At 39.5% G+C, this 27,335-nt stretch overlaps 2 protein-coding genes across 2 annotated transcripts; one reads left to right on the forward strand and one right to left on the reverse strand.

Annotated features, from left to right (window-relative positions):
- Positions 1–194: 194 nt before the first annotated feature.
- LOC310995567 (uncharacterized protein) lies at positions 195–22,225 on the forward strand. Its single transcript, XM_083984658.1, has 11 exons — positions 195–367; positions 1,861–4,304; positions 5,425–5,430; positions 6,377–6,482; positions 7,985–8,071; positions 8,197–8,255; positions 8,509–8,676; positions 14,834–14,936; positions 16,075–16,314; positions 19,322–19,444; positions 20,390–22,225. The coding sequence occupies exons 2-11, from the start codon at positions 1,864–1,866 to the stop codon at positions 20,426–20,428; spliced, it is 3,372 nt and encodes a 1,123-aa protein (XP_083840784.1). The 5' UTR covers positions 195–367; positions 1,861–1,863; the 3' UTR covers positions 20,429–22,225.
- Positions 22,226–23,257: 1,032 nt separating this feature from the next.
- On the reverse strand, positions 23,258–24,989 carry cdkn2a/b (cyclin-dependent kinase inhibitor 2A/B (p15, inhibits CDK4); the record flags this gene model as incomplete). The annotated part of the gene is made up of 2 exons (XM_083981308.1): positions 23,258–23,509; positions 24,864–24,989. The coding sequence occupies 2 exons, from the start codon at positions 24,987–24,989 to the stop codon at positions 23,258–23,260; spliced, it is 378 nt and encodes a 125-aa protein (XP_083837434.1).
- Between the last annotated feature and the right edge of the window lie 2,346 nt (positions 24,990–27,335).

Here is a 27,335-nt window from a genome sequence, read left to right on the forward strand (position 1 = left end):
AATAGTGGTATCATACAACATAAACAACAAAGATAAACGTTCTTCTACAAGTTATAGTACAGCAAATGTATAATAAAAATGTAATATTTGTGTTTCATTTTGTGCGGTTTTAAAAAAAATATATTTTTAAAAAAAATGTCGCTTTTATTTTGAAAGGCGGAAGTAGCTTGTTGAATTTCAAAAAAAGAGAAAAGAATACATGAACGCTTGGTCGTGATGTGAAGGGAGTGAAAACCAGGCGATACCAGGCTTTGGAGGCTTCAAAACAGCTGGGTACGAATGACAACCTTGTAGAAATGGATCGGTAACTACAAGACAAAGAAAGCTCCTTAACCGTCAACAGTGTACGTGTTTGAGGACGCCAGAGGTTAATATTACACAACTTTTTTTTTTTTTTCAAACGTCCGAGCTAACAAGCTAGATAGCATCTCAGCCTACTTAGCTAGTGTGCTAACTTTAGCAAACCAAGTCAGTCAGCAAACTAGTCTGAGAGTTTAACTCGTCAGTAGCGCCGCTGTATTACTAACTAAACAGATGTAGGTTAATGTAGGTCTCTGATATAGGTCAACGCACAAACTGATATAATTTAAACTGTTCAGCGACACCACTCGGATCTCAAAGGACGCTCACAAACAGGCTAACTTATGGGGGATAGTTATGCTAAGCTAACAAACCGACAACACCAACAAAATCGAAGGCATTGAAAGGAAAAGCCATTCATAAATTCAATATGAACGTTACCCACTTTGTTCTATTGGTGGAACGTGTTCCAAGGTTAACGATAGGCGACGAGCCATTAATAACAGAGTCTTTTATGGTCAAAACACAAATGTGACCTAATGTGGGACGTTCATGAATAGTGGTTGTGAATTACGAGCTGTCATACCATATGCCTGTCAGCGGTTCGTGCTCCCTCCTTTTGAGCTCTCATTTTGATTATCGACTGACCGTTTAGTGTCATTTATATACAATAACATAGAGTAACGTTAGATATAACACGATTCTTTGTTCTCACGCCCCAGGTCTGCAGTGTTTTAATAGCGGTTTCTTTAACAAGTAGGCTATTTGCACAGAGCAGACATAATACAACAAAGTAACATGGTATTGAATAGTAATAAAACAAAAACATTGTACCATGTAAGTATAATATGTGGCTTGATGAAATTATATTTCATTGTTTTATTGTCATAAAACAGGCAGGAAAGATATTTGGAGGAGAGAATCCTGTTAAAATTACTTTCATGCTATTCCTCCACCATGATATTCACGTAATTAACGAGTTGACCTGGTACATTTGTTTTAAATTCACTACAGCAGCCCACATTTCGGTCTATCACAAGATAATGTATAGGCTACTGCATAAAGTGCAGTTTTGGTCAACAACATTATAGAGGCACATGGTTTTTAATTTTTCTGTTCCCTTCAGATATACATCAGGGTATTATTATAGTACAACTTCACATTGGCATTGTGGTTGAGACTGATGCATTCACAGTGTATGTGAAGAAAACTGCTCATAAATGAGGCAGATGAATATACCGTGAGACTTTGAAAATTAATGTTTAATTTAATATGACAAATTTAGCTATGTTTTCTGTAGTTGCCACAGTTTACATACTCATAGTCTTATTCAACTTGAGCGTATACATTATTTGATAAGGATTTTGTGCTTTTGCAGGGTTAATTGTAAAATTTAGCTTCTTTAAGGTCCATTTTCATACTCAACTGCAGCACCTTTGTAGAGCTTGCCAGGTCACTTGACAGTCACCTCACCATTCCTATTGGCAAATGTTTGACTATTGAATTTGAAAATTATTTTAACCGTATCTTTTTTTTTCTTTCTTTTTCTCATTTTGTCAGATCATGTCAGCGATCAAGATTGCCCTGCAGCAGAGCCAGAAGAGTGGCAGAAGGAAAACCCCTAAAGCAATGTCTGCAGAGGTGTCACCTGACTCCAAGTGTCCAATATGTTTGGACACATTCAACAACATTTCGTATCTGGACCTTTGCCTGCACAAGTTCTGCTTCCGCTGTATTCATGAGTGGTCCAAGAACAAAGCAGAGTGCCCTTTATGCAAACAGCCATTTAATTCAATTTATCACACTATAAAATCAGAACAAGACTTTAAAAAGTACGACTTGCAGCCATTAGATAATGGCTCCTTTGGGACATTTGGGGGAGTGCGGTTTAGATACCGCACAACTCTCACTGGACTCAATCGACAGATGCGTGGAAGGACCTCTCCGCTTCCAGACAACGGAGTAATGTTTGAAGCCTCAACGAACACTGAGCAACAGCGGCAGGACCGTTACATCCGGCGCATGATGATGAGGCTGGCAGCCAAGAGGAGAGCTGCGAGTGAAGGCCGGGCAGTGAACAATGTCAGAGAGCGGGAGATGATCAACTTCAGGAGGGAACTGTACCGACAAGGGGTCAGGGTTCGGACTGTGCGTGATGGCGGCCGCTCACGTGACACCTCGGCTGAATTCTACCGAAGAAATCCCGCCTGCCTGCACAGACTGGTCCCCTGGCTAAAACGGGAACTCAATGTGCTGTACGGCTCCCACGGCTCTTTGGTTAACATAGTTCTGCACATCATCATGTCACGTTTAACACGTTATGATATGGAGGATGCAGCTATTCAGGAAGAGTTGCGGCCATTCATCCAGGCGCGGACAGAGCACTTCCTGCATGAGTTCCTCAGCTTTGCAAGGTCCCCCTTCAATATGGAGGCCTACGACCAGCATGCTGTCTACGACTGTCCAGCCCCTTCCTCAAATGAAGACAGCAGCTCCAACTCATCTGTAATAGCGATTTCAGAGGATGAGGAAAACTCTCTGGATCTGGATCCCTCACGAGACTCCATGTCCTCTCTGAGTCAGTCTGTGTGGGACGATGAGACACCTGGGCCGTCATATTCGACCACAGCAGAGCAGACCAGGACAGAACGTCTGTCAATCCTAGACTCAGACACAGACAGTAGCTCAGAGGAGGAGACGCACGAGTTTGGGGGTTCTCCACAGCAAATGAGTCCCCAAAACCAAAGAAATATGACTCAGGGTGACGTTGACATCGAAGAGTGTTTGTCTTCTGACAACGAGGACTGTCTCATTGTCGGCTTTGTCAAGCCAACAGTAGAGAGGACTCCTGAGCTGGTTCAGCTCTCCTCTGACTCGGATGAGTTTGGCAGTGAAGATATTAAGGACGTGCCTCTTTTACCTCAACACATCCGCTTCTGCAGTGTCAGCCCTCCAGCTTCACAGAGCAGCGATCCCAGTGGGGCTGGACAGTCCGAAAATAAAGACACTGAGCAGTATTATCAGTTGGATTCAAAGGAAAGACGTAGCTCTCCGAGAGCTGGCAGACACAAGACTTCCAGTAAGTCAAACAGAAAGGACACACATAGAGGTTTTGATGGTAATGAGAGATCTAAGGAGAGGAACTTGTCAAAGGACAGAGACCATGGGAGAAGGAGAAGGTCAAGGAGTAGAGAGCGCAGACACTCTAGCAGGAGTCCAGAAATCTCCCAGAATAGCGTCAGCATTCATCCCAGGGAAAGAGATTATTCTAACTTCAGCGGCAGAGATCAGTATTCTAAATATGATAGTAATTACAGAAAGAAGGACAGCTATCAGAGCTACCACACATATCGACGTTACAGCCAAGAGAGAAATGACAGTGGGCTGCATTATACAGAGAGGCGGTCCTACTATTACAGTAGTCGCAAGTACTCAGACAGGCACTCATACTCTCGCTCCAGGAGCCGCAGCAGAGACTCGCGGAGACGGGACCGTAGGCATTCTCGATCCTGCTCCAGCAGTCGCTCCCCTTCGGCAAGAAGGAGGTCCCACGATGATAAGCCTGGTGGAAAGAGAAAATACAAAACTAGACATTTAGAGGAACCGTCCAAAGACGCACTTTCCAGACCCCAGCATGAAAGTGACTCCTCCACATTGTTAACAAAACACAAGAAGAAGAGTAAAGAGAAGCGTCGTAAAAAATCCAAAGAGAGGTCGAGAAAGACTAGCAGGAGTGTGAGCGTGGAACTAGTTAATGAGGAAAACTCAAACGAACGCAGCAAACGCCACCATAAGAAAAAGAAGAAGCACAAGAAGAAAAGCAAAAGGCACAAGAGTAATGAGCGCACAGAGAAGCACTCACCTACAGTCATCACCATTGACAGTGACAGTGATTCTTTGGCTAATGACAATGTTACCCAGGCCAGCACTGCTGATAAGGACACGGCTATTGATAATACCACTGATGACCCGGTGGACACTGGCGCTCTTCCCTCTCTGCTCTAGTTATGGAAGTCATGATTCCCACTGCGTATGGTGGAAACAGATCGATTGCCGCTCAGCTGCTAATACCTGCCAGGATTATTTTATAAAACTGTTCATGGATATGAGGAATATGCATATCCCTAATGAAATACCACGATTGTCTCCACAGTGACTGCTCATTTAACTCTGGAATATGTGACGGAGATACATGTGTTGAACTGGAAAGGGATGATCATCGGAGGAAAGACTCAAGTTTTAGATTTTGATTGTGTTGACTAACACCTGAAACAATGCTATTAAGTGCAACATGCCACTACGTATAATACCAGGCACATCTGAGTGATGTTGGGAGTTTTACTTTTTTCAAGTGTCAATTCTTATTTCAGAATGAATTTTATTTTTGCGAAGTACTCTCAGGGATAATGTTGGGTAGAGTAATTCTTTTATTTGGTTCATAACTCAACTACATTCTTCAAAACAATTTGTACCAGGTGCTCATGGAGTAGTTGTTATCTACAGACTTTTGTATTGTATTTTATTTAAAAATAAAATGCATTGATCAACGCTGTGTGCTTTTTTGTAAATGTTGGTTTTGTGTTTGTTTCATGTATGACTATATAAAGTCAAACTGTTGTCAGTCCTATTAAGTATAGTTTGGCAGTACAATAGATTTTTGATATAATTGTAAATGTGCATAAATTCATTGTTGTTCACATGCCCAGAGCTCGAGATAAATTACATTTTAAGACTGATGCCTGGGAAAATAAAAAGCATAACAAAAGTATCAAAATAAAAAACTGCAATGATAAATCAATAATTTGATTAGTTTGGTCAACAGCAAATAAGATTGCAATTATTTGATAAGTAAGAAATTCATGTAATTGTTTTTTTTCTGAGTTACAACTTTTCAAATAGCAGAATTTGTTGTTTTGTTACATATGACTGAACTGACAATTTTTGGGTTTTAAACCGATGGTCAGACAAAACATCTGAAGATGTCATCTTGAGCAGATTGAAATACAGTAATGGAAATAATCTTTGGCTGCAGCCCTAATTCTTGTAAAAGGATCTGATACAACACTGAGCAGATGATTAGTGTGCTGAGATATCCACCACACTTTACTTTATTGTGTCTTTCAGCTTTCAGTTAGATTAAAGATAGTTAAAGCCAAGGTATACAACTGGGAAAGAAATACACAGTACATTTCTCTGCACAGATTTGTAGCTTTATTATTTATTATTACAGTTTACACTGTGGCATGTTGATATGAGAGCCGTAGCCACATTATCACCCTGGTACATGCAAGGCACTTCAATTCATCTAGGAGGGGTCCCTAGGTACAGGCCTAATAACAATATTGCAATACTTCCAATTTTATAGATTTGTAGTTTTATCAGGAGAAGAAGTCCTGAAATAACATGCTAGCTCAGCACAGTAACAGTTTCCTGCCTGGTTCTTGTATCGCCCAAAGATGCAAACAGCTGTTCACCTTCATTTCCTTAACCCCTTGTTCTTCTTTGTTAAATTCTATTGTAAGCCTGATTACCTCAATCTTAGGCAGGCAATTGAATAATGAATTTTTTTTTCTTTCTTCTTTTTTTGTATTTTGTTTGTTTGTTTGTTTTTTACATAAAATTGAGTTTTAAAAATATATCAATATATAGGGAAAGAGATTCATAGCAGTGTCACTGCAGCACTGATGGTTTACTTAAAAAAACAAAACAAAAAATAATTCTCTAAGATCAAAATGTTCTCAACCATGTTTATAAAATACATGAAATTACTATATTGCATTTGCTTTGTATGTTTTAGTCTATTACTACAAAACACACACCATTCTTCACTCAGGGTGCAGGCCATTTCAAAATATTAAAATATGTTTTGGTTTGTCTGTTACGTGCCTTGTGTCCCTCGAGGTAAATTAAAATGCAAATAAATAGTGTAGTTTGTTTTGGGCAAGGTTCATCCGTTAAAAAGATAAGGTAATTAACCTAAAACAACCAGTGAATGTAGATTTAGCTTCAAGCTTTTATTTTGAAAGCAAACAACCCAAACAGGAAGACAAATGTTTGGTCCGTTGCTCTGACGGATGTTGTCAGCGGTATGTGGCTATAAAGCTTCTTCCACAGGACTTGGTAATATCGTCACTTTTACAGGCAAGAAGACAATCGTCATGGCTTCCGCGGCTCCCATTAAGGTAATAAATGAAACTTTAATATCACGTATTTAAATCGTGTTGACTGAACATTGTGCGTTTGGACACGCGAGCAGAGAGTAAATCAATGAGAAAGCATGGCTAGGTAGTACCACGCCAGATGTGCAGCTGTGACTAACCCAAAGTGCGGGAAAAAAAAAGAAGCTCTGACATGTTAGCATCATTTTAGTACAAGCTACAATGTGCAGGCTTTAAAGCGAATGAGGTTATCTAAAAAAGGCACAAGCTAACATGTGCAGGCTAACTGTCAGGCTTGTGTAGGTTTATGTGTGTTGTGTTCAGGTGAACCGTGTCAGACACACACACTTGCTGTGAAACGTGTTCAGACTGTAGCAGGCAGATGTCACCATGCTGTCAGACAGGAGTGAAAAGGTGTATACACGTCCCCAAGTAGAGAAGTAGCAAAGCCACAATGAGAAACTTTTACAGAGTCACCACCAGCGCTGGAGTTCAGGAACATGTGCTCAGATGAAATCCTCATCTTCAGCACCCCAAGAGCTCAGGCCACAACAAACTCCAGCTTGTTAGAGACTGTTTTGCTACTAGTCACCAGCACTACTATCATCCTGCATCCTGGAGTCACTACTATCATCCATAGCAAGGGTCTCATAGATAAGAGGGTGGGAAAGCTTAAAATCAGCATGGAATAGTATAAGATGTTAATCACAATGCAGATTGTGGCATTGAGTATATTCACACATGAGTTTAACCTTTTATATGAAGTCAAGAGTGCTTAAAAATATTTTGGTGGTTTACTTGTTGTCATTGACATCAGTGATCAGTCTCATCTGTATGAAAGTTATACTATTAAGAACATTTGGGAATGCTGGTGTACAAGACGTGTTGGTTAATTTTCATGATCATTTTGCTGTTTCAGAGAAGTCTGTTATTTTATCCATCCTATTATAGCTATATCAGTGTGAGTAGGATAAACAACAGAAACACCCACCTGTATAATGCAATGATGCAATTGTGTAAGCATAGGGCAGCACAACTCCTCAACAACCTTATCATTTATATAAGTATAGTAAAACCACCTGTCAGTATGACACAATAAATAAATGAATGAATGATCAATTGATCAGACATATAATCATTGGGTGTAGCCTTACAGTATTTGCATATGAAATGTAGTGAAGCTCATGTATATGTATGTTACTTGAGTAAATAGATTTATCTGTTGTTGACTATAAACAGTAAATACACTATGTACAAACACAGGCGGCTTACGGCCTTGAAGCGAAACGACAGCCTCAAGTCTCGTCATTCGAGTTGTTTGTTAATTGCAAATGAACCTGGGGTTCATTTGAATGTGTGCTCATACAGTTTGACTCAACTGTTTTTGTTGTTGTTGCTATTTTGTGTTTTTATCCTTGACCACATTTCTCTATACTGAAAAACACAACTTAAAGTGTTTGTAATTATTTTTAAAGTGTTTTTTTTTATATACATTTAACTGTTGATGTCTTTCATTTTTTGTCTAGATTGGAATTATTGGTGGTTCAGGACTTGATGATCCCGACATCTTGGAGGGAAGGACTGAACGCTACGTTGATACACCTTATGGAAAGGTTAGTGAATTTGTAGATTGAAGTTTCTTTGAAACTGCTCTACAGACATTTTTTCATCAGTTAGCTATATAATTCTTGAAGCTACTGTTCATTTATAAATTGATTATCCTTCTCTTCCTAAACAGCCATCTGATGCCCTGATACTGGGGAAGATTAAAAATGTGGAATGTGTGCTCCTTGCAAGGTAAGAAAGGTTGCTTGGTATGCTTTACCTTAAAATGTGTGAATTTTGTTTTCTGTTGGCACCATCTAGTGGAAAAGCGTTATTAAATATACTTATTTGATCTACTGGAGCAACTGGATTGTTTCTTGCATAACATTTCAATCAATTTAAAAACTAGAGACACGTGTTCTTGGCTGTATGTTTTCATATTTTTCTAAAACTTAAATCAGTGTTAACCATGTTTATCTCTAATGCTGCTTTTTCTTATCTCTAGGCATGGGAGACAACATACCATAATGCCATCCAATGTGAATTACCAGGCCAATATTTGGGCACTGAGAGAGGAGGGCTGTACTCATCTGCTGGTCACCACGGCTTGTGGCTCTCTGCGGGAGGAGATTCAGCCAGGAGACATTGTCATCATAGATCAGTTCATTGACAGGTGAGTGTGACACAGAGGTCATGGCTCAAGTCTTTGTTTTTGTTTTGCTTTCATATTCTCCCAGGACTTAAATACTCTTACAGTAACAGGATAGATGTTTTGGCCAAAAGGAACAGGAATCGGAAGAGGAAAGAAAATAATAGAAGGGAGTTCTCAGGGGATTTATACAGTTCTTTTATTGTATTATTACCCAAAAATGTTTTTGTTTTCAAAATCCATTCACATATATTTTTATTGTGAGCTTTTTTTGTTTAGGGCTAACTGGCAAAACTTAAAAGGAGGTTCTTTTTTTAAATGCGGCAGTAAAAGTAGTAGGTACAGACAGAGATGGCTGTCAGTTTTTAGACAAAAAAATATTCTTCAGCTCCTGGTAAATGCTAATATTCAGACTGAATTCAACATGCACAGTCTGACAGCTTGAAGCAGTTTGCCTTGTAATCCAACAGGTGGTGCTCTAAATCTTCAGTATCAGTATGAACTAAAGCATGCCCCACTGACCTATAATATTAGTGGGTTGTCAGCAAGTTTAGGGACGGTAAATGCAAAGCCAGTCTGAGTGGCCAATCGCCACAATAAAACATCTGAGAATCAGTGTGTGGAAGTGTTTCGGGTTCTACCCCATTGATGGGAAATTAACTAATTGGACAAAGCTGTTTGTCAATTTTGCCAAAGTGACTCTCTTACACTACAACAACAACAAAACTACTGTCTAATTTGGCAGCAGTTAGACAGCAGATGCACTTCAGATGATAAACTTGTTTGACTGCCTGCTGTTGGCACAGCCAGCTCTTGACACATAAGAAAATAAACTTAATTGAGACAAAAGCTCTATTCTTCATTGCAAACTTTACACTTCTGTCAAACATATCTGATGTGCCTCATGTTTGTTTTCCATAAAATTAAAGACACTATGAAAAGAACCAAGTTCTTGCTCATTCCACAAAGATCAGCTAAAATGGACTGACCACAATCACTGGCACTCCTTAGGAGTGGTGATGTGAATGGATTGTAATGAGATTTCCAGCAGACTGTTGTCTTAAATTAATGTCACGCGTGTCTTTAAACTCACAGTTAGACATTCACCCCACTTAAATGGAGATTGTGCTTTTTATTGTAATTGTGCGAACATGGACAGGAGAAAGAAAAGAGGCGTTGTCCAAAGAGATAAGGAAGAAAGTGTTTGTGTAGTCAAGGCTATAAGAGAATCTCAGAGCAGCTGATGTTCCGGACCGCATTTACTAAGGGTTTTGCTATTTCCTATTGGTACTGTACCTCCCTTGATGAGGCAATGAGAGGAAAATTGCTTACCGATCAAATAGAGGGATTAACCTGTTCCGCCAGATGGTTTGTCACACAGAATTGTCTGCAAAGCCTTTGTTGTAAAGTGTTGGGGGAGAGATGGCAGGCGCTTCCACATATTTGGCAGGTGATTGGTTGAATCATCTGTCTATCATATGATGCTGCAGGAGCGGGCTAAAGAGGAAGCGCAACATAACAACAAACTGAAGCCTGAGGAGATTTGAAAGCTAGTTTGCATTCTTGCTATCTCTGTGAGGAGGATATGCACGTAAAAGCCTCTCTCACAAATACTACAACTGTTGCTTCTGTGTCACTGCCATAGTTCCTCGCTCGACGGATGCAGATTAGTCCGAACCACTGTGGTTTGGCCACAAGCAAAAAGCTTGACAAAATCGATTCCTGTTATCCAGCTGCCTTGCAAGGTTAATTTTGAATGTTGGAAAGGGAACTGAAGAAAACCCTAAATATGTTACAAGTTCACCTCCAAGGTCAAGGTAGAATAGTGTCCACTTACACTTTGCGTCACTTTCTGAATGAGAGTGAGAGAGTAAGGTTTATTTTCGGCCATTTTGCCCTTTTGACAGGGGAGAAGTAGACAGAAAAGACAGGAGACAGAGGGGGGTGGGGGTGGGGGTGGCATGCAGATGGGCCTGACCAGATTTTGCCATGTTCTAATGGCTATTTCCAGCACGGCAATGCACCATGTTGCAAGACAAAAGTCATCTCAAACTGCCTCCATGGGCATGACAATGAGCGCAGTGTACTCCCCGGTCACCAGATCTGAATTCAATAGAACACTTCGGCATGTGCTCAAACAGGAGATTGGCAGCATGAATGTGCAGCTGACGAATCTGTAGAAATGATGGGATGCAATCATGTGTACGTGAAACCGGATCTCACAGACATGCGAAAATCTTTGTCAGCGTTAATATGTTTCTAATTTTACAGAAGTAGTAACTGAATGTACACTCATTACAAGCTTTACAACTCCTATTTTTGTAGGTGTGTCAAAAAGTAATTATCACATTCAATTATTACGTTGTGCGAGAAGGTAACTTATTAATATGTAACAGTCGTACAAGAGGTGTCACTTTACAACAATTAGAGCAAACTCCATGAAAAGAGTGTCGAGGACTTGACTTGCTGAGTTTGACACACTTGTCAAAGCCAATATTTGTTTTCCATCCTGTCTAGCAGGAAGAAAAAAAAACTATTAACGTCTGTTTGATATTTTGTCGAGCTCTCAAGTGTCGCAGATTGCTTGGGGCTCGAGAGTGAAAAGTGTAGTTGCTGTGACATTTTACCTATGGGAACTGTTACTACTATGGTGACAGAGCTTGAGGAAAGTTTGCTACAGAGATATTTTTGTAAACGGCTGAAGTTCCTTCCTGTCTGTCCATGTTCTGTGTTAGTGTATCACTCTGTGGCCAGTTCTCATTCATTCATTTCACTGGGCTAATGTCATCTGTAAATCACTCGGTTTATAAAAGTGAATCAGTAATAAGTGTGTAATAAGTACTACTGCTGTTATATTGTACTTACACCAGTTAAAATTGTTTTTTATAATAATTTATCAAATGAAAATGTCATGATATGACAGGTGTCACGCCCAGGGATGAACCGTCAGGGTGTCATCATCACTGTTATCATCACAGAATTTGCACATCCTCTTTGCTTCTTTGGAGCTTTCAAAAAACAAAACAAAACCTCAGCTCACTGTCTGTACTGTTTCGGTTCATTCGTACTCCTCTGAGTCATTTTTAGCAACAGCAGAGGCCGATTTTCAGCGAAAGATATTTGAAAAACATCCACTGCACCTACCACTGCTGCGTGTCCAGGGAGACAAACACAGATGGCGACTAACTGATGAAGCCAGTGGTACAGTTAGCAGCTAAAGAGCCAGATATTGCTCTCGGGAGTTACTTTACTTTATTTGTTTATTTAGTCGGGACAGTGCATATTAATGGACAGTGAGTGAACTACTCACTGTAAATATACCTACATAAAAACATTAAACATAAAAAGTCCATAAAGACAGAGGACCGGTAGATAACAAAATAAGTACATTTACATAATTGCAGGATTGGACATCATTATTAAAAAAAAAAAAAAAAAAAAAAAAAAAAAATATATATATATATATATATATATATATATATATATATATATTATTACAGTTGCGATTGACATGATTCATTGAAATATAAATATATAGTATATATCTATACAGTTGTGATTGACATGATCCATTGAGTTATAAAAATATATGTATCTATACAGTTGCGTTAGACATGATTCATTGAATTATAAAACATACAATTACACATGCTCGGACTAGATTTACTTTCACCAGACTGAGCAAGTTGGTAGAAACCAGAATAAAGAGAGTGAATAATGGACTTCTATTCACCAGGAGGCCACAAACACAACTCCAAAAGAATTATAATGTTGCTTCGTAAGTGACATCTACACTATACTGGCTACCATTATGTTCACAAGTTGTTTGTTTTTCTGATGCCCTCAAGCGAAAATGAATATCTATATTTAGTTGTTGTCCTTAGACAAAACACCACCTTTCTAGTGATCACACAACATGATAACAGCAGGTACTCCGTCTCAGTGTCTTGAATTGCAACAGGTGATTCTGAACACTTCCTTCACAGTTAAAACACTGGTCAGGTTGAGAATATCCCATCATGAGAAAAACATACTTTCTCAGCAGTATCTGATCTCAGGCCGTGCACGTAATATGTTCTTACGTGTGGTATACAAGGAGCGTGACCCTGTGGGAAGGTTGTGCTGTCGTAGTCGGCTGATTGCACAAATTCCATTCAATAACTCAATATGTGAGTGGGAGAGGTGCTGTTTAAACAGCATGGCTTATTTGTTAGCAGTGAGTTGGTGGAACTGAGAATGAATTGAGTAATAAACTGTCTTCCCATTGTTGTGTCGGTGTGTTACCCTGTATTCTCATGCGCATGTTTAGCATGCTGTCTGTGGCTTTGCTTGCGAGCGCTGGTGAAGCCAGTGAATAGCCCGACTACCACTATCAAGCACAGACACGATCTATTTATCAGAAATGAGGAAGTTGCTTGCTGGGACCTGCTCAGACTTGTCCCGCAACATGTGACAGCTTGTTTCTGAAGGCTTCACTTTATTGATGCCAAAACTGTTGTCATGACCTCTGCTTACTTGTTTTCTGTGGTGACTCCAGACCAAGCACTTGGTTGTTTAGTTACGGATGTAGGTTAGCGCTCCTGGCGCCTGTTGAGTTTTAAGCTTTACAGTCTCACACACAGGCCTTAAAATGCTTTTTGTTCCAAATCCTTTTTTAAGTTTGACCTTTTTTTGATTTAGATTCTCTTGTTTTCATTTTCGCATTGGTTTGTGCCCTTAAAAAAATGCAGAATTTCCTGCTCTGGGTCGAGTCACACCTAAACACAAACATTTATTTAATCCAGTTGATCTGGGTGTACAGTATGTGGTTGATTATGAGATGAAACAAAATGACCTCATCTAGTTTAGTGATAATGAGACTGTTTTGTTTGTTTGTTTTTTAAAAAAAAAAGCAAAATCTCATTCTGCTTAACATAAATATTAAAATAATCTTCTTTCTTTTATAAACAATATATAAATAGGACTTGCGTGGAAATATAAATCAGAACTGGAGGAAATGAAAACGGTTTCACTCAGATATACACTATCACTGCAAATACTCCCAATATCCATCCAAAAAAAATTGAATGCGTAGGTTGACTGTAGCACATGCTTCTTGCATTTTAGGAATTAAAAAAAAAATTTGATAAGTGTAGTCCATAAATATCCATTCAACATTCAGTGCAACAGCGATTCTGAAATGACACAGCTAATGAAATGCCAGGCCGAGTTAACTTGCCCTCTATAGCATAAACAAGCATTGTACTGCGCTCATGGTTTATGCCACACACTAGTGTTATTGATTTTTCAGCAGGGTGGAGCTGTGGCTGAAAATAGTTAAGCACGTTAGTCGAACAGTGCCACGGTTATGAGTAAGAGATAGGGTTGGGCAACAAACTAATAGATCACTGTTGACGGAAAGATGCATATTTTGGATGTCTGAGATAATTGGTATGACTTGCTGATCCCTATGAAAACATAAGGAATGCAGTGCTGTGCCGTGAATGAGCATTGACTGGAGATCAACCTTTTTTGATCAAACTACAGCACAAACTTTATTATTACTGAACCCTCATAAAACCCAGTGTTTACAGAGGAGGCCTGCGAGGCTGCTGGCACGCTCAGGCACTTCGATACTCTTCGGTCAGTGGGCTGAGTGAGTCAGTCCCCTCTGTGGTCCTGAACGGCCTCCATAAAGAGGTGGGGAGGCAGACTGGCGCTGTGCCTGTGGGAACCCCACTGACTCAGCAGAGCTGGAAACTGGAGTAAAGTTGTCGGCATGAAGATGGAGAGCAGGGTGCTGCTGTTCTCTAAACGCTTTCATAGTCCTAGATGGCTGTGAAAGGACCATTCATTCATAGCATTCAAATAGGTTATTAATAGAAACAATTCAGCCACTCATGTAAAGCAAACATGTAGTTTATTACCAACATTGAGGCTGTTTTTTATTAAAATTATAAGTAACACAGAATACACTTGCTGCTTGGTTCATAATATTATTTCATCTCCATGTTGACAAATGTTTGTGTCCACCAGTGTTCGTATGTTGTCTTTTTTTTAGGCTCTGGAAACAGTCGAAACATATCAATCTAAATCATTACTTAATGTGAGTTAGGGTCATTTGGAACAACTGAACCCAAGATCATTTGTAATTGGTCTTGATACTTAATCTTTGTGCTTCCCATTTGTCTCTTTTTGCCAGGACAACCAAGAGAGCTCAGACACTGTTTGACGGACAGGCCTCCAGTCCTCCAGGTGTGTGTCACATCCCCATGGCCGAGCCTTTCTGCAACAGGACCAGAGAGGTGAGTCTACAGATACCTGTACATGTATCCCATGTCACAGATGTGTCTTCCTGCTCTGTCTGAACTTAGGATTGTTTGTTCTAAAATGTAAGTTTTAATGATTTTAATTGATTGCGGTAATTTATATTTTTTGTATTTTCAACCATATGATAGCAAACAGGATTAATGTCTTGTGTGTAAAGCCATTTACAAATAAAATTTATGAATAGGTTAAAGCAGATATCAGCTTCACGGCCGTTTCGGCTAATGCTGCGTTCAAGGCAGGCTTTTGAAACCGTAAGTTACAGCTTCAAGTCACAACTACGACTTGGTAGCGTTCCAGGTAACCCGTAGCTCGTGTTTTTACCATCCTGTTGTCTGTGAAAGTTCCCTATAACGGCCACTCGTAACTTCCGACCCGTGAACTCGTACCAGATCGAACTGGTATGACTTCACAGGAAGGAAAAACACAAAGTACGAGTTTCTTTGAACGCACCATGAGTTAGCAGCCCCCGCCCTTGTCAGGCATCAATTGGTCCTCGTGCTACGTCACCACATTCACGCGCATCCCTTGGCTGCACACACAGCCCTTCATGCCGTTCTCTCTCCTCATTGGATAACACTTGTATCCCACAAGGAAAATTTTCTCCTCGGGTTACAGCAGAGCAGAGTGACGGAGAGACTCGTGTTTAGGCTGAAATACTTCATGTAAGTGATTGCTGACGGAAAATAGGACTATTTAGGACTTATATTAACAAAAACATTCCACTGATATCTGCTTTAATTATTGTACCTCATACATTAGATGCATTATTTGGAAATTATTCTCTTTAAAATGAAAATAATGATACCATAATATTGCTGTTGATGCACAATTTCTTTCAACAGTACCAAAATGATTAAGTCCACAAAAAGCATCTTGTGTTGCGGGCAGTTCTATTTTTAGGATAAATATCTGCTCCTCTAGTCTGCACACAGTCTACAGATCAGCAGATACCATACAGCTTAGCAGGCGGTGATTTATTTATTTATCTAACACAACAGTCCAGATGTGTTGAATAACCGTTGAAACCATGTGAGCAGTGAGTCCCTTCTTCCTCACTGCTCCTCCTCATTAGCTTCATCGGAGACGCTCATTAGCTCTTCTGTCGTGGTGCAGGTTCTGGTGGAGGTGGCGCGCAGCCTGGGCGTCAAGTGCCACGTGCGCGGGACGATGCTGTCCATCGAGGGGCCCCGCTTCTCCTCGCGGGCAGAGAGCCTGATGTTCCGGCAGTGGGGGGCTGACGTCATCAACATGACCACCGTGCCAGAGGTGGTCCTCGCCAAGGAGGCTGGCTTGTGCTACGCCAGCATTGCCATGGCAACAGACTACGACTGTTGGAAGGAACACGAGGAGGCGGTAAGTGGCAGGCTGGAGGTCCTAACACCCACATTTTGTTACCACGGCACCTCTAGCGATTTGTTGTGTCTCGTGAGTCAGTGTTGGTCCAAGGGGGCGATGCACAGTTGGGTGACATCATATCCTCCTTGATCTTTGTTCGTTTTACTATACAACAACCACAAAATATACATTTTTTTATATACTACTTATCATCGGATTTTATTTATATCTCTCTTTTTGACCCCAAGCTTAGCAAAACAGGATAACTTTTGTTATATATCAGCTGTATACTATGTCTTAGTAGGTCATCTGGTTTTCTACTTTTATCTTTTCTCAGTGACCAACTTTCCAGATGGAGTATTGCAAACATCTGAATCACTGCCTACATCTTTACAGGCAGTGATTCAGTATGTAACAGTTATTTACCATATGGTACGGCATCATCCTTCTGGGCTCGAGCCAGATCTCCCTCTACTCTCCGCTCTCTCTACACACACACACACTGAGCAAATCTTTCTATATTGTTTGTATATCTGTGGCCAGGCCACTCCATACCAGACATTCCCAGCCCAGGGTCCAGGAACCCCTCTGGGCTGAAGACGTAACCGGGCTCAGCAAAAACAAATTCCTCAAGATAAAATTGTGCTGTGTCATTAAAAGTCCTTGTGCCAAGCTGCGCAATAAAGCAATTATTGCACAATTAAACGGTATCCTCCCATGTTAACTCTGATATGATTGCAACACCATAGCATATCAAAGTAATAAGGACTGGTAGATAAGATGGCCATGTCCACAAAAACATGCAGGAGGCTGAAGGTCTATTCTCTATGAGCAAAACAAAAGTTGAAAGAACTTATCTGGTTGCTCTAGTAGGATTTTTCTGAAAACAAACAATGATATTCAGTCACTGGTGATTTTTGGTTGGCTTTGTATGTAAAGATCGTGCTTTGAAGTATACCATTCTCAGGTTTTGCCACAGAACATTTCAATCTATTTTAATTTCTTAATTTTATTGTCTTTTTTTTCTAGCTTTTAACAAAAATATTGTGGTGATTGCTTTGGAAGATTTCTAAAAACAGGGACAACAAAAGAGGATATATTTTATTTTATTATTTTTTTTATTATATATATTAATATTTTGTTAGAATGGCTCTGTCATTTTTGAGGCAGTCCTGTTGAAAGTTTCTGTTTTTCCATCCTCCTGCAGCCGATTAACAGAAGAGTGTTCAAGAGTGGTCGACTGTAGATGGGGGAACAAAAGAGCTTTTGTAATTGTGAAGACTTTCAGTTATTTGAAATACCAGTTGAGCTTTCTTTGCATTGCCTAAAGATACACATCACTAAAACTTAATAGCATTAACAAGAAAAGTGTTTCTAGAGCAGATATCTTTCACTTGTTTTCGTCTGATAGAATGGCCTTTTGCCATTCGTGCTTCATATCAGAGAGTCTGTGGCGTCTTATGGCTTGTGAGTGACCTACTCTCTGTCAGACACTCTGGATAATACAGTTGATGTTTACTGCGTGTGGGCGAGTTTCGCTTATTTGTCACTGATCCAGCCCAACTCACAACTCCACTTCCGAGTTCCTGCAGCTGACCTCTTCCCCCTCCTGTTGCAGAACACTCGCCACATCCTTCCGCCCCCCCCCCCCCCCCCCCCTCCTATCTCTGCTCACTCACAGCCTCATACTACCTCCTGCCCGCCCCCTCCTTAACCCCCCCCCCCCCCACGCCAAAAGGGAGCTTTGCCTTGCCAGCCTCCGGTGGAAGCCCTGCCAGAGGAGGCTGACTCACACTGAGTCATCAGCTTCACTGTCTTCCAGGCGAACGCCACAAAAACATGAACCCAGTCATTGAGTGTGACATGAAAACAAAGCAAGGGAAAGCAAAGGGAAGGGTTAATGAAGGGTACAGGAGGTAAAGTAAAACACAGGCCGGAAACAGTGTTGCAACTAACTGTACTGTGCACTGTAAGTCTGGCTTAATAATAATCATTCATAAGAATTATTCACAAGATATTATCACAGCATTTCATGGTGATATACAGGAATCTTACTGACCGACTGACCGAGGCCTCGGTTTCTGCATGTGACCAAAGCAGACGAATAAGCATGGACGTCTTGACTTTTATTTCCCCTTTCCTATGTGGTATTAGTCATGTGAATAATGTGATGATTGCTAATATACTAGACAAAGCAGGTGAAATGTCTGAAGATGATAGTGAGTCACTGGTGTGCAGGGCACAGATGGATTCCAGAGAAACGGCAGTCTGCCCGCTCGTGACATCTGCACCACTGCACTCTTGTTGTCTTGACAACTACAGTATTTCTGTGGTTTACTGTCAGCTCCAGCTGCAACTGTTGTGACTTAAGTGAACATGAGATGAAATAAAGTTTTGCTTGTGTCATTACACCTCTGGAATAGTACGACAAATCGGTGTTTAGTGGAGTTTGAAGTGATGATATGACAAGAATCATCATCATTTGACAAAATTCAGTTGTTCACTAGTAAAAGAGTTATCCTCTTCAGGCAATTCCCATGTAATAATCATGTAATTGAAACAATGTTCTTTTAAACAAATATAGCAAATGGCAAATTCCATGAAAACACATAAATAATAATTGTATTTGTTGAAGGTATTTTCTCCATAGTTGAGTAATACAAACAAATGCAGTTGTCATTTGGTTGGTAGACACTTGAACTTTTAGGAGATGATTTGGTCTTTTCAATGTACGTACCCATTTCCTCATGGTAGGCTTGTGGCTGATTGCCTCTGACAAGCTTGGGAGATACTTCAGAAAGTATTGAGAGACTATTATTTATTTATTTGCTTTGGTTAGAAATTTGATTATCACAATGGATATAGTGTATAAGAATTTGATCCTTAAAAGTAATCGAGAGCAGTCGAGAAACATCTCATACTACGCTACAAGTGTAGATATATTATTGGGAAATAAAACGACTGACGCAAGAAAGTAATATTTGTATCATTCAATCATTGGTTGTTGTTTTCCCTCCTGCCCTAGGTCTGTGTTGACAATGTCATGAAGACGATGAAGGAAAATGCCAACAAAGCCAGCAGTATCCTGCTGACTGCGATCCCACAGATTAGTCAGATGGACTGGGCTCAGACAATAAAGACCTTGAAGGTAAGTTGTCAGCTTTATGAGGAATCCTTTCCACTCAGCACGTCTTAAGAGATGTTGCGAAAGAGGGTCTGTTTACCCTCTATCTGCCTATTGTGAACTGACGTCTCCTTTATAATGACATCTGTTTCACTGCACTACCTCTTAGACTTTGTTTTACAACAGTAATCAAACCATTCACCAAAACACTACCTATTTATGAAGGGGATTATACTCACAACCATAATAGCCAGAAGTGAGCAATGAGCAATTTCATTTTTTTTTTTTTTCAAATTCTTTATTTTTAAAGAGACAGTGCACATTGATCAACATTTCTGAACAGAAAGCAAATATGCCCGAATTAGCTGAGGGTTAGTTTTCATCGGCAGTCCCTTCGCCAGATGGTAATAGACATGTTGATAATAATTCAATAAATAAAACCAATTAAAACAGCATACATTACATAGATTAGACATTAATCCATGCAATGTAATTGTGTTGCTTTGCAATTTACCAACCAGAAAACATACAGTAATGTATATTACTGTCTCAATTTGATTTATGTGGTAATAAATATATGGCATGCACAATAATAAACGTGTGATAACACATGACTAATCTGCGTTTTACACTGGCTGCAGCCTTAACATCTATTTGCAAATTTTGATTACACTTTGAGTACTTTTTGCAGTAAGGTAAGTAGCTCAGTTTCTATATAGAACTTATCTTTGGGGAAAAGTGTAGTGTCAAATCTACACTGTTAGTATTTGATTTTTGGTAGTAATGGATCGATCAGGTGGGATTGAATTTTTCCTTAGCACAACTTCGTCTGAGAAAATTTACTTCAATATAAACCAGAAACATACGTCGGACAACTTTCACATGAGCTAAACTTAGTCCTTGTTGTTTTGTATATCTGTGACATGTACATGGGGGAGAAAAAAAATGTTTTGTTCCTTCTGTTTGCAGTCAATGGCACAATCTTCAGTAATGTTACCAAAACACTAAGGGTGTAAAAAACACAAAGTAGAAAAGGATATGGAACCCAGACACCACCTGCACCAACTCCGACACGGACAACAGACTCAACCCTGTGGATTTATCATCAGTGAATCACGAAACAAGAAAGTGCCTCACATAAATAATGCATGTGCAGTGTCTCCAGCCGAAGTTTCATGTTTTTTCTTGAGTCACTATACTTATAAAACCCCCTCTTTGTAGTGATGAGCAAGAACAATGAACAATCCAGTCACATGTTTATGGACAAACATTTCAAAAGATTTTAAATCTTCTTATGACAATACTGAATATTTTTTGTGGATTTATATTTTTTTGTGGTTGGTAAACAATTCAAATTCATATTTGTTGCAAGTAAACCATTGGTGTCTTTATTGCTGTCGATGCAGGATATAATAAAAATGCTTTTGCAAGTTTAGCACACAAATACTTTGTTAATTGCCTTAGTCATAATTAATGCTAATCATAATTTTAAACGTTGAATCTGTTGTCTTCAAACCTATACATACACTTAAGCCAAATATAGTTAGGATACAACTCATGTTTATATCATGGCTTATCAGTGCACATTTTCTTTTATATTTTGTGAAATACTCAAGTTTATTTCTCCTTCATGACTGTTTTATGTGCTTCATGACTCAAAACTGAACAGCGTTACATTTGTATTTCAAATCTGCATGGCACATGCTAACCTTTCCAGCGATTATTAGAGTAGTCTTTGGAGTACTTTTGACAAATATATACTGTCTGCATATACTGACACAGACACAGGTGAGATGCTTTTTTGCACACCTAAAGTTTGATATACTGTATGTTTCATGGACCACATCGTCTCAAGAAATTAGCATATTTGTAGTAGTGTCGGCTGCTGCTCAATTTAGATGACCGATTCCTTTTTTGACGCATTGTGCAGTGAAAATATTTAGTCTCTTTGGTATTCCCTCTTTGTTGCCTTTTATCTTTATTATGAACATGTTACGCATAAATTGACTCTAGAGAGTTGTGACTATTCATACACCTGTGTTGTGTTAAATCTCACAGCAAATTAGACTGAAGTATCCCTCAATTAGCAGGTTAATTTGTCATATACAGTGTTAAGTGAAATGCAGAATGGCATGCTCTTGAACCTGTGCCTGTGGGGATGGAAAAGCCAGTTCAGAATTGTCATGAATTTTTTCCATAAATAAATTTTTGCCATTGATTTCATTACCTAATTACAGTTTAAAAACGGCCTCCTGTTTGACACATGATGGACTGACTGTAACTGATTTTACTCTTGTTACAAAAACAGTTAACTGGTATTCACCTCCTGTATATAAGCGTGTGGCTTATGGACAGGAGGTGAGTCAGTAAACTAATAATATTATGTCAGTAACACAGTGTCACAGAAGTGAAACTCTACCTCACGAGACAAACGGCAGCGTTAAGTTTCCTGCATGAAGCCATTAAAATGGCTAATCCAAGCTAATGACTAACTCCAGATGAAGGTACCTGCATTCTGTAGCCCATTTCATGAATTATGTCTAAAATAGTTTCTCTTCTACTATATCATTATCCAAGGCATCCATATACATTAGACATTAATAACTCCTGTTATTCCAACCCTTCCTGTGTGTAATTGTAATCTGCCATGCTTTATGCATAAAGTCACTTGTTACACTTCTGTTACACAAAAATCAAGTTATTCATCTGATGTATCTTACAGAAAGGTCAAACTTCTGTCAAATAAACTCTATGCAGTAAGATGTAAAAAAAAAAATGTGTAGAAGCATGTTTTATTCACATGAACTGAAAATCGCCTCTAACCTTTCAGTGAAAATAAATAAATAAATGAATGAATGAATGAATCAGTGATTGCATCAGCCTTGGTCTGATTGGTGTGTTTAAGAGCGAAGTCACCTGATGCCGGAGCTTCAGTTTAAAATGATAGGAGCCTTCAGCCTTATATCTATTAGGCAGTGTTAGACGCAGGCATTTATTCTATGTCTGTTCTATTTTTGAACCAATCCAAAGAAGCCATCAAACTTAGAAGAGTTACAACCCTGGTGTTACACTAGTTATTCCAACACCAACAAAGTCATCCAGAAATTCTGTGGAGCATAGATCACTTTTTTGTTTCATGAAACACTTCACAATAAATCTTAAGAAGTGACATTTTATTAAAGTGCATAAAACCCGAGATCTGGTTATCATTTGTACAAACAGGAAAAGGGATTTTTGTCTCTGCGGGTTAGAGATTATGCTTACAGAAAAGTGCATCAGTAGGACGTTAATATTCAACGTGCAAAATATTTACAATATCACATCTTAAATATAATAACATAATATTTATTTTGGTTAAATATTGGACATGGATACAGCTCCGTTTAAACTTCGTTAACCACATCTGACAATGGACAACAATCCTTTAAATACCTTTTATACTGTAAAAAATAAAGTGGATTGCTGCTTATTATGGGAATATTTTAACAATACAACGGTGTTAAAAGTGTAATATAACATGATTATGTCGCTCCTGAATAGCGTTTAGACCGTTATGTCTACTTAATCGGGTAATTTGTCATATCAGCGACTCCGTGCCAGTAGGTAACCCTGATTTCGTTAGAAATAAAAATAAAGACGTCTATTGCTGCTATAAACGGACAAATAAATAAAGATGTATTTCGCAGCAGAGCAGTCCTGTGTAATTTAGGGCTGCGGGCCTCTTCTCTTCTTCAGGGCCCGTTTTCTCCCGGCTCTCCGTCCTCACTCTGTAAAAGCAGCATGGGAATAAAATCAAATCTCACGGCATTACAGAGTGTGTGTGTTTTTTTTTTTTTTTTACAGAGACTCCAGGAAAGTGACCACGTCTTTACAGTCGTTCGCTCGGGCCAAATCGATAGGCCGACAGTTTGTATTGTCCCTGGCCTGCGGGTCCGCCCGGTATTCCACCAAAATCCGCACCGTCTCCACAAAGCCGGTCCGCGCCGCGTCGTGCAGCGGAGTGGACCCGGTGCTCCTGTCCGCCACGTTGGGATCCGCTCCGTGCTTCAGTAACACCTTAGCCACCGGCGTGCTCGCCATCATCATCACCTTTATAAGAAATATAACCGCGAGTTAGAAACCCATCTCTGCCTCATTATACTTTAATATACGCCTATAAACACATAAAAGCCACAGAACATTAACAAACCACAGAATACTAACGACCGAATGATCCGCCTGCAGTTTAATAAACCACATTCATTTAATGTGTATGCTTTTTTTTTTTTTTTTACAAAGTTTTTTTTGCAGTGACTATTTGTGGATTTGGCGCATGTGGTAAATCACATTATTAAGATCCCCTCATTCAAAACTGTACTGAAATGACGCACCAGATAAAAGTTAAAGCGAATGAGGCACAGAATAAGATGTAGATTCTGTCACTCATTAAGAACAATAAACTTTATTCTGTACCAATATTTGCAGTGCAAACATGGGAATGAAAATGCAATGCGAATTACTGCCATTACTCGTCCAGCATCAAAGTTCCACATCAACCTATGACTTGCACAGCAGGCTTTTAAAACTGGTTACAGCTTTAGTTTCGTTTTCCTTTATCTCATAGAGACATTATAGGCTACTCTAATAATTTGACTTTCTTTTATTATTATTTTTTAACAAAAAGGAGAGTTGTGGTTTTCCTCTTTACAGATACAGAGGCGACCACTGCAAGATGAAGCTTTAGAGGGGTTTCGTGCACATTTTGAGATGCCTCATCCTGTTTTTTTTCCAAAGAAAAAAGTTATTTTGGTTTAGAATGATATTAGTCAGAAGGCTGAATATCAGTGTGCCTATTATAATGTCTATTTCCTGTTGTTTTTTCTGGAAAGAAAAACAAGGATTGGTCTTGCAGACTACAATTTTATAGGCGAGTTGTGAGATAGTAATTAAGAATAGAAAGCATTATAAAGATAAGGATAATTTGTAGACAACTCGACTATAATAGTGCGCTGGTCCTCGCCTAGAGACGTGACATTCAGGCCTAAGTATGACTTACATAGTGCGTAAAATTAAAAGTGATGCAAAGAGACTTTTTCTAATGTTAATTTTAATTCGTTGTGAAATGTAAAAAAAACAAAAAAAAAACATGTAGTTTTGACTTAGGGTCTAAATTATGTGAGAAAATAAAATGCATAAATGATTAGAAAATTATGTTGTTAATCAAAATGAATAAGGCCGAAGTTTGATCCACTCACGGGACCGTGCGTCATTTTTAGACGAGTTGCTTTTTCGGTAAATAGGCCTATGTTTAATAACCTACACTGGTTGAAAATTCATTTCCTACATATGAACACTAGCCTACTGGTTGTCATTTGGAGAGGTTCGTGCTGATGAAAAGCTTTCAAGTGAAAGGTGAAACGGGGTTGTTATGAAGCGGAGGAAGTGCTCGTCTGGTGACACTGACCTGTAGAGCGGTTCGTCCAAAACAGTTCACCCCGTTAACTTGCGCTCCCTGCCGCAGGAGAAGATCCTCCACACGCGCCGCGCTGCCCCTCGCTGCGGCTGTAGTCAGCTCATCCTCGACAGTCATCGTTGTCGCCAGAAAACTGCAGCGATAGGCTCCGTGACAGATTGCCTTTTTGACAGGTAGCTCGTCGCCTTGATGCTTTAATGGACTAAAAGGAACAGCTGAAAAGATAAATAGCCGAAATAAAAATAAAATACAAAAAAAAAACAAGCCGCTGAGCGCGTGGTGAATTATCACGGCTCAGCGTGTGTAGCGGCGGTTGGTCCACAAACTGTCCCCGCGGGCTGGTCAGTTCGTCCGAGCCTCCGGTTGTCTCGGTCGGTTAAGTGAGCAGCGCATTGCCTGTCCGGCGCTCAGTCGGTGTGTGTCTGGGCTTGCCTGTGTTTTGAATGGGTGACGTCACTGTTGCTGCTGCAGTGGCGCGATCGTGCGCATGCGCCGCTGCTGCCGCTGGTGTTTGGCTGCACAGCAGAGTCACAACGGTTTGTTATAGCCTACCTATAGCCTACCTCCTTATCCTGAAACGAGATGACGGAACCAACAACAACAACAACAAAGAGTACTATTTTAATATAAGCACGTGACCGTCTGAGGAGGAAAGCAACAAGTTGGGCCACAAGTAGACAGATCACCTATTATTGGATGAGTGTTTCCATTCTCTCATTGTAAGGAAGGATTCTACTTCAGACTACTCCACTACATTTTTAAAAATAACTTTGGTACTTACAGATTAAGATTAATCATATGTTTATAATCAAATAAATGGTTAGGCTACTCAACATTAAGACAAGGCTTTATTGATCTGCCTGGAGGATTATCCAGTGTGTAGCCTAAGTAACTTCCAACTTTACCAACTAGTATTACATTGATGCACTTCAATAGAATAAATGGGGCATATAGATAAACATAGTGAAATGTGTTATTCTGCATTTAGCCGGTATATATTTTGATGCTGATGCTTGAGTAAAAAATTGAATGAGGGACTTTTGTGAGTATATTGAGTAGCCTATATACACTAACTTTTTCTCTGAAGCAAAACATATACCACTTCCACCATGGTGTCTGGTAATCAACTGTTATCAATTGAACCCCCAAAATTCAAGTGTAATCAGAAGGTGAATAAACAGTCTCATCCAAAGGTCATTTAATGGCAGTAAGATCGTTTAATCATATCTGCATCTTTATCAACAAGTGGTGTTTGCTCAGTTGCTATGGAATAGATAGGTTTTTTTTTTTAACTGAACTTTGATCCATCATTAACAGGGAGTCCTTCAAATGCTCAGAAAAAAATCTAAATTTGAGCATCTAGTTTAATGGAAATGTGTTGGGTCAAATAAAGTGAGAATCCAAACAGGAAGAGTGTCAAAGTTCAGAAGTATAGCCATGATTTTGGAGTCTTATCTGGCAACAAACGCACACGCACAAATATATAATATGAAGTGAAGTGAAGAAGATAAAAAATCAGTGCTTTAGGCTCTGTTAAGCCACCATGTTATCATGTCAGTTGTGCTTCACTGTTGTACTGTATGTTCACAAGAAAAGTTCTATTTGAATGAGTAAAAACCAATTGCCACAAAGAAAAGTCCCAGGCATGACGTCTTCTCTCAAATTTCTGAAATATGTGAAACATTAAACATAATTCTAAAACATATGAAACAGTGTTTTAGGTCAATAGGCAACAAAGTGGAACGAACAAGAACAAAAACTGGGTCAGTGTTTGCGGAACAGATGAAAATAGTTTTTTTTTTAACAGGTTGCTGTTTTTGATACTTTATTAACAGAGTAGGGGAGCAGATTTATCATGTCTGTAGATGCCTTTCATCTAACAACTAGAATGCCTGTCTGTCTCCAAATAGTAGAAACAACAGCTATTGTGTGTAAAACCTTCATCGGCTCCCATATGTGCCAATTCATAGGAATATAGGAGAAAAAGTCAAATATGTCAGAGAGAGTCATGGTGAAACTGTTATTTTGTGCTTCTCCATTGTTTAACCTTACACCAATGCAGTTAATGACAGAGGACAACCACACATAATCTGCATACAAGGCCTCTGTCAGGAATGTGACCTATAATTGATCAGTATGTGCTGTGTCAGGTGAGGATAGATAGACTGATTGTCTGTCACAGATGGAATAATGGTCACTAGCTGTGCCTTTATATCAAAATAAGATACAGCATGTTTGCCATCAGTTGTTGGGAACTGCAGTGACAGAGAGCTCAGACTATTAGACCGGAAATTTAGTTTCATATGAATTTGATTCATGCCAACTATCAGCTGCTGCTGTCAAGTGTCATGCCATGAGTCATCTTAGTTTTGTCATGACAAAGTTCACTAAAGCAAGCAGACAAGTTTATAATTTCTCAGGAATAGGGATCTAGTCTTATGGTTAGACGTACGGTATGTCTGA

Source organism: Trachurus trachurus, assembly GCF_905171665.1.
Source record: "Trachurus trachurus genome assembly, chromosome: 1".
NCBI lineage: Eukaryota > Metazoa > Chordata > Actinopteri > Carangiformes > Carangidae > Trachurus > Trachurus trachurus.

Coding starts and splice junctions, on each gene's coding strand:
- LOC310995567 (XM_083984658.1), top strand. CDS start 1,864: ATGTCAGCGATCAAGATTGCCCTGCAGCAGAGCCAGAAGAGTGGCAGA. Junction 8,677..14,833: donor ATAGATCAGTTCATTGACAG/GTGAGTGTGACA, acceptor TCTTTTTGCCAG/GACAACCAAGAGAGCTCAGA. Junction 16,315..19,321: donor GGAAGGAACACGAGGAGGCG/GTAAGTGGCAGG, acceptor CTCCTGCCCTAG/GTCTGTGTTGACAATGTCAT.